The sequence below is a fragment of the Ovis canadensis genome, chromosome 15 (genome assembly GCF_042477335.2).
Source record: "Ovis canadensis isolate MfBH-ARS-UI-01 breed Bighorn chromosome 15, ARS-UI_OviCan_v2, whole genome shotgun sequence".
Classification (NCBI taxonomy): Eukaryota; Metazoa; Chordata; class Mammalia; order Artiodactyla; family Bovidae; genus Ovis; species Ovis canadensis.
The window spans coordinates 88,682,004-88,689,987 of NC_091259.1; the positions used below are offsets into that span (position 1 = coordinate 88,682,004).

The 7,984-nt window shown below is 48.6% G+C and overlaps 1 protein-coding gene across 1 annotated transcript; it reads right to left on the reverse strand.

The window, feature by feature from the left end:
• Window positions 1-4,457: 4,457 nt before the first annotated feature.
• Window positions 4,458-5,426, reverse strand: LOC138420247 (olfactory receptor 5J3-like). Its single transcript, XM_069553361.1, has one exon. It carries the CDS (start codon window positions 5,424-5,426, stop codon window positions 4,458-4,460), a length of 969 nt encoding a protein of 322 aa, XP_069409462.1.
• Between the last annotated feature and the right edge of the window lie 2,558 nt (window positions 5,427-7,984).

A 7,984-nucleotide genomic window follows, 5' to 3' on the forward strand; every position in this document is an offset into this window, starting at 1 on the left:
AACAGGGGTAGGTGTGGCCAGCGTTCAGTGTCCTGTGGAGAAGGCAGGGTGGCTCCGCCCTAGAGGGATCCGAGGATCTTCCGGAGGGGACATAACCGTCTGCTCTCCTTGTGATGCTGGCTGTCTCTGAGCAGCTCCAGCTGGAAATGGCCTCAGCCTGTCTTGAATTCTTTCTGCAACGGAAGGCCCCTTACTTACCTCATTTTGGTTCCTGCCATCTTGCCCCAGGGTGTCCCTTGGGGTGGTGTCTTGAGCATCACACTTGATGAGTGAAGCTGTCAGCCACTGGAGAGCCTGGGTTTCCCACTGAAGGCCCGGTGCCAGGCTGAGTCCCCTCCTCACTGCAGCGTCTCTCCCTTGAAGACCTTTGCTCCTGCTGTTTACTCTCTAAGCAGTGTCCGCCTCGTTGTGACCCCAGGGACTGTAGCCCGCCAGGCTCCTCTGTGCATGGGATTTCCCAGCAAGAGCACTGGAGTGGGTGGCCATTCCCCTCTTCAGGGGATCTTCCCGACCCAGGGACTGAACCTGTATCTCCTGCACTGGCAGTCGGATTCTTTGCCCCTGAGTCACCTGGAAGCCCAGGAAGTCCTTTAGGGTTCAGTTCAGTTCAGTTCAGTTCAGTCGCTCAGTTGCGTCCGATTCTTTGTGACCCCATGAATCACAGCACGCCAGGCCTCCCTGTCCATCACCATCCCCCAGAGCCACCCAAACTCATGTCCATCGAGTTGGTGATGCCATCCAGCCATCTTATCCTCTTTCGCCCCCTTCGCCTCCAGCCCCCAATCCCTCCCAGGATCAGGGTCTTTTTCAATGAGTCAGCTCTTCACATAAGGTGGCCAAAGTATTGGAGTTTCAGCTTCAGCATCACTCCTTCCAATGAACAGCAGGACTGATCTCCTTTACGATGGACTGGTTGGATCTCCTTGGAGTTCAAGGGACTCTCAAGAGTCTTCTCCAACACCACAGTTCAAAAGCATCAATTCTTCGGCACTCAGCTTTCTTCACAGTCCAACTCTCACATCCATACATGACCACTAGAAAAACCATAGCCTTGACTAGACGGACCTTAGTTGGCAAAGTAATGTCTCTGCTTTTGAATATGCTATCTAGGTTGGTCATAACTTTCCTTCCAAGGAGTAAGCATCTTTTAATTTCATGGCTGCACTCACCATCTGCAGTGATTTTGGAGCCCCTCCAAAATATGGTCTGACACTGTTTCCACTGTTTCCCCATCTATTTCCCATGAAGTGAGTTTAAATGAATATGAGATGCTTGAGAAGATGATGAATGTCTAGGAGATTCAAAGTGATTTATCCCCTTTCCATCTGTAAACAGGAGACTGTAGAGGTCATCTCTGTTCCACATAGACTAGACCTGAGGTCCAGCAAGGCCAACTTTTCTCAGGTGACGGAAGCAGTCACCACTCATTCAGCACTGACCATTGGCAGGGACCTTGATCCGCTGTAGCCCAGCGCTTTGGCTGCCTGGTCGGGACCACAAACTGGTCTTTGTTTCAGCACTTACGGCTTGATCTGCCCCTAACGTTAGCTTCACTTCCGCCCGATGGAAAGTTCTACATCTTCAGGTACTTTGTGGGCTCTGGGTGCTTTGAAGATGTGTAAAGAAAAATTCAATTCAAATGCTCTTGAGAGAGGTAACACTTTGACTGAGCTTCCAGTCTTCCAGCAGACTCTTGCTGTGTCGTGTCCAGATGGTCTTGGGTGAAGGCAGAGGAGGTGGGAGCTGGGCTGCGTTTGCAGAGGGCAGGGTGTGTGGGGCTGTAGGAGCTGGGCGCCTGGTCTCCCTGGCAGGTGTGCCGTGGTGTCAGCTGCTCCCGCTCTCAGCCCTCTGCCTTGCCTTCCCTCCGATTCTCACCAGCCAGATTTCTGGGGAAACTGTTTACTTCTTAGCCTGTGACCTGGTTGCCTAGGGCTTTGAGGCAAACTTCGCTCAGCAACTGGTGAAGTTAGGAGGCAGAGTCTGGGATTACAGGGCAGTGAGGAGGGGCTGGCACCCCTCTCTTGCCTGCCTGGTCCCCTGTGCCTCCTTGGCTCAAAGGGAAATTATTGTTCAAAGAAAACTTTCTTGTTAAGCGAACGGCTTATTTCATGGAACGACTGCATCCCTAACCTCCTGAGTCTGAGATGGTAGGAGACTGGCCAGATCTTGCTCTCTTCTTAGTGTGTGTGATGCTTAATTTTATGTGTCGATTTGGCCAAGCAAAAGAATGCCTCGAGAGCTCATAAAACGTTTCTGGGCATCTGTGAAGGGTTTCTGGAATAGATCAGCATTATAATTTGGGACTGAGTAAAGAAAGATGACCCTCACCAGTGTGAGTGGGCATCAGTCAGTCATTTGAGGGCCTGACTAGACTACAAGGGTCAAGAAGGAGTGACTCGGCTGTTTTGGTTGGAGCTGGGAGTTCTGCTCTCATACATGGGTCTTCCTGGTTCCCGAGCCTTCAGATGCCCACCACGGCTTCCATCGGTGGCCCCTGGCTTTTAGGCTTCTGGATTCAGACAGAATTACAGCACTGTCTTCTCCTGCTTCTCCAGCTTGCAGATGGCAGATTGTGGGTCTCAGCTTTCATAACTGCGTGAGCCAGCTCTTATAATAAATCTCCATTTTTATCTTTCTGCATATATCCTGTTGGTTCTGCTTCTCTGGAGAAGCCTAGACAGTAAGTTACGAAAAGTGATCTCACACCTGTACATAAAGCTGGGAGGTGATTCCAGCATGATTGCTAGGCATTGATCAGTAGGTTCACCCGTGGGTTAACGAGTTTTTTTAGGAAAACATTTCACTTCAGCATCTGTGAGTTTACAGGTGAACATTTTGTCTGGGAGAGGTGCAGTCTCTTCGGCTTCTTCGCAGGGCTGAAGCCTAGCTCTGTGGCCCACAACGCAACCTGCCTAAGTCTGCCCTTTCCCCTCCCTATCAGAACCTAAAATGGTCAGAGTTTGTTTTTCCCCATTTCCTCATTTATATCGTCCACATTCCTGATCCCATGCTTTTCTTCCTGTCCATGAATGAGTCATAAACTGAAGTCATTCAGTGGATTAAGGAACTGGGACTGAGGTGAGCCAGCAAAGCACAAAACACATTCACAGCCCTTTCCTGCTGCTTCCAAGGCCCCAGGAATGTTTGCAGGAGTGTGGGGACACCTCCACCCTGGACTGGGGTTCAAGCTAATTTCATCTGAATCCTCCAAAGATATGGAGCCTCAGCTGACATTTGGGTTTCACAGTAAATTGTACCTCCTTTTCCTTCTCTTAAATCAGTAAGACTGATGTCTGTTTCAATAAAAGAAGGGTTTTATCTAAAAACATACAGATAGTTTCTGATTGAAAACAGTTATATGGTCTTCGGTCTGTAATATTGCTTCATTGGTCGTTTGCATAGAAACGATAGCTCACTACTGCTTTAGAGCACGTTTTAGTCCAAGACTAATTAGGGATTTCTGTACTGGGGTCTCCATTCTCTGCTGCAAAGTCAAGTGACTACTCTCTTCCTTCTGTAGTTGAACACCACGTAGATTATTTCTTCAGTAGCGTTTATTCAGAAGGGCAACATACCTTGTAGAGCCTTATGGTGAAGGTCGCTTTGGTTGAAATATGTTGTTTTCACTGTTTGGCATTCAATGAGGCTTTCTATATTTGAGAACTCTCAAAACAGGAAGCAGATAGAGTCTAGCTCCCCCTTCTACCTCCCGGGGCTCTGAAAGATAAAAGCACGGATGGAGGAGATAAGTATCTGTGTGCTATCTACGCTGAATGTGGTTAATACATCAAGAGATATAGAATAGGCCAAGAAAGGCAGGATTGCATTTTTTTCCCCTTCCAGATTGAGTTGGTGCAGTGTATTCCTGGTTACCAGAATACTTAGAGCTTTGGGACTTTGAAACGGTTAATATTCATGATGTGTATAACAGTATGATATGTAACTGCATGATCTTAATGATGTGAATACGGATGCTTAGTTGTGCAAATGCACAAATGACACCTGGAAGGACATGTCAGATGGTGAACTGCTTGTGGTTATGAATGACTTTGTTTTTTGCTTCTGTGCTTTTTGCTTTCCTATTATGCACATGTGAACTTTTCAGAAACAAATGTTACAGACCTTCTAAAAAGAGCTATAGAATAGCTATGCTGCCAGACAGGTGAATGCTCCTGCTTAGGACCTGAGCCTAGAGGAGGTGATGAAAGGCCTAGGATCAGCAGGAGATGTGGTTGGATGCTATAGAGGGTGGTGTGGTGGCTAGAACAGGTGGCTCTGTCCAGCGCTGAGTGGTGCTGAAAGCTCAGGGCAGTAATTGCAGCCGCAGCCTTGGAAAACACAGAGGTGAAGCTCCTTATGGTGGCATCCTTCACAGACGACCCTGTGGCAGGGGCTTGGCTGTGTCTTCCCGCTCTTGGTTCTTGTCCCGGCTGGGTTCTCTAGGCTTCTCTTCTATGCTATGGTCTTCGGAGGCCTCTCTGACAAATTCTCTTTCTGCTTAGGTTAAGAACCCTTAGGAGCACAGCAGCCTTGACATCTTTATTCCTTAGGCTGTAGACCGGCGGGTTCAGCATGGGGATCACGATGGTGTAGAACACAGAGAGGAGCTTGTTGTAGGCTGAAACACTTTCCGGGTTGGGTTGGAGATACACAAGGAACACGGACCCATAGAAAAGGCAGAGGGCAGTGAGGTGGGAGGCACAGGTGGAAAAGGCCTTGCGCTGGGCCTCCAGGGACCTCATCCTACAGATGGTGACCAGGATGTAGGCGTAAGAGACCAAGATGACTGAGACTGTGGGGACAGTGATCAAGCTGGAAAAGATGAGCAAGATGACGTTGGCCACAGTGGTGTCTGAGCAGGCCAGCTGGAGTACAGGGGGGATGTCACAGAAGTAATGGTCAATGACGTTTGGACCACAGTAGGGCAAGCTGAAGACATTCCCTGTCTGCACTGCTGAAGTGAAAACCCCCACAGTATAGGTGAGCCCCGCCAGCTGGACACACAAACGCTTGGATACGATGCTGTGGTAGAGGAGAGGGGGGCAGATGGCCAGAAATCGGTCATAGGCCATGATGGACAAGAGCACGCACTCCCCAGATCCATGGAGGGTCATGAGGGCCATCTGGACCACGCAGCCCTCGAAGGAGATGGACTGGTCAGCAGTGAGGAAGCTGATCAGCAGCCTGGGGGTGAACAAGGAGGAACCGCAGACGTCAAGGAAGGAAAGCAGGCTCAGGAGGAAGTACATGGGGGTGTGGAGGGTGGTGCTGGCCCGGATGACATCTATGAGGCCCAGGTTGCCCACCAGAGTCACCAAGTAGATCAGCAGGAAGGTGGCAAAGAGGAGCTGCTTTTGGTCTGCCCGGTCTGTGAGCCCCAGCAGGATGAATCTGGGCACTGCGGTGTGGTTCTGTCCCGAGGCCATTCCACTGGTGTGTTTCCCACATGACAAAGAAGAAGAGAAACAAGAATGTTAACTCTCTCATCCGAGGGGTACCCTTCAATGTCCGTGTGCCCAGTTGCTCAGTGATGTCCATCTCTTTGCGATCCCATGGACTGTGGACCACCAGGATCTCTGTCCACAAGATTTCCCTGGCAAGAATACTGAAATAGGTTGCCATTACCAACTCCGTGGGATCTTCCTGACCCAGGGATCAGACCCTTGTCTCTTGTACCTCCTCCATTGACAGGTGGGTTCTTCACCACTGCACCATCTGGGAAGCCCATAGCCTTTAATATCTCCTACTCACCTCACCATAGAGCTGCCAGAACTTACGCAGGACTTGGAAAGAGACTCTTGGAGGGCACAAACAGAACCTTGGGCAATCGGACCCAGGAGAAAGGAGCAGTGACCCCACCAGAGACTGACCCAGACTTGCCTGTGAGTCTCCAGGAATCTCCAGAGGAGGTGTGGGTTGGCAGTGGCCTGCTGCGGGGTTGGGGGCACAGAGCATAGCAGCAGGTGCATGGGATCTTTGGAAAGAGGTCACCATTGTCTTCGTTACCTCCACTATAGTTGGCCCCAGTAAATAGCAGGGAGGGAACACCACTTCATCCATCAACAGAAATTGAGGTGAAGTTGAAAGTGAAGTTGCTCAGTTGTATCGGACTCTTTGTGACCCTGTGGACTGTAGCCTACCAGGCTCCTCTGTCCATGGGATTTTCCAGGCAAGAATACTGGAGTGGGGTGCCATTTCCTTCTCCAGGGGATCTTCCCAACCCAGGGATCAAAGCCGGGTCTCCCTCATTGCAGGCAGATGATTTACCATCTGAGCCACCAGGGAAAAATTGGATTAAAGATTTACTGAACATGGCTCCACCCATCAGAACAAGACCCCGTTTCCCCCTCAGTCAGTCTCTCCCATCAGGAAGCTTCCATAAGCCTCTTATCCTTCTCCATCAGAGGGCAGACAGAATGGATACCACAATCACAGAAAACTAACCAGTCTAATCACATGGACCACAGCCTCGTCTAACTTCATGAACTTATGACCCATGCTGTGTGGGGCCACCCAAGATGGGCGGGTCATGGTGGAGAGTTCTGACAAAGCGTGGTCCACTGGAGAAGGGAATGGCAAACCACTTCAGTATTCTTGCCTTGAGAACCCCACAAACAGTGTGAAAAGTCAAAAAGATAAGATACTGAAAGAGGAACTCCCCAGGTCAGTAGGTGCCCAATATGCTACTGGAGATCAGTGGAGAAATAACTCCAGAAAGAATGAAGGGATGGAGCCAAAGCAAAAACAATACCCAGCTGTGGATGTGACTGGTGATAGAAGCAAGGTCTGATGCTGTAATACAGAGCAATATTGCATAGAAACCTGAAATGTTAGGTCCATGAATCAAGGCAAATTGGAAGTGGTCAAACAGGAGATGGCAAGAGTGAATGTTGACATTCTAGGAATCAGCGAACTAAAATGGATTGGAATGGGTGAATTTAACTCAGATGACCATTATATCCACTACTGCAGGCAGGAATCCCTCAGAAGAAATGGAGTAGCCATCGTGGTCAACAAGAGTCTGAAATGCAGTACTTGGGTGCAATCTCAAAAATGACAGAATGACCTCTGTTTGTCTCCAAGGCAAACCATTCAATATCATGGTAATCCAAGTCTATGCCCCAACCAGTAACACTGAAGAAGCTGAACGGTTCTGTGGAGACCTACAAGACCTGGAACTAACAGTGAAAAAAGATGTCCTTTTCATTATAGGGGGCTGGAATGCAAAAGTAGGAAGTCAAGAAACATCTGGAGTAACAGGCAAATTTGGCCTTGGGATGCAGAATGAAGCAGGGCAAAGGCTAACAGTTTTGCCAAGAGAACACCCTGGTCATAACAAACAGTGTCTTCCAACAACACAAGAGAAGACTCTACACATGAACATCACCAGATGGTCAACAATGAAATCAGACTGATTATATTTTTTGCAGCCAAAGATGGAGAAACTCTTTACAGTTAGCAAAAAAAGACTGGGAGCCGACTGTGGCTCAGATCATGAACTCCTTATTGCCGAATTCAGACTTAAATTGAAGAAAAGTGGGGAAAACCACTAGACCAGTTAGGTATGACCTAAATCAAATCCCTTATGATTATACAGTGGAAGTGAGAAATAGATTTAAGGGACTAGATCTGATAGAGTGCCGGAAGAACTACGGACGGAGGTTCATGGCGTTGTACAGGAGACAGGGATCAAGACCATCTCCAAGGAAAAGAAATGCAAGAAAGCAAAATGGCTGTCTGAGGAGGCCTTACAAATAGCTGTGAAAAGAAGGGAAGCCGGAGAAGCAAAGGAGAAAAGGAAAGATAGACCCATTTGAATGCAGAGTTCCAAGAACAGCGAGGAGAGATAAGAAAGCTTTCCTCAGTGATCAGTGCAAAGAAATAGAGGAAAACAATAGAATGGGAGAGACTAAAGATCGCTTCAAGAAAGTTAAAGATACCAAAGGAACATTATTTTTCTGGGCTCCAAAATCACTGCAGATGG

Bases quoted from the DNA above. Each gene is read 5' to 3' on its own strand.
- LOC138420247 (XM_069553361.1), bottom strand. From the start codon at position 5,426: ATGGCCTCGGGACAGAACCACACCGCAGTGCCCAGATTCATCCTGCTG.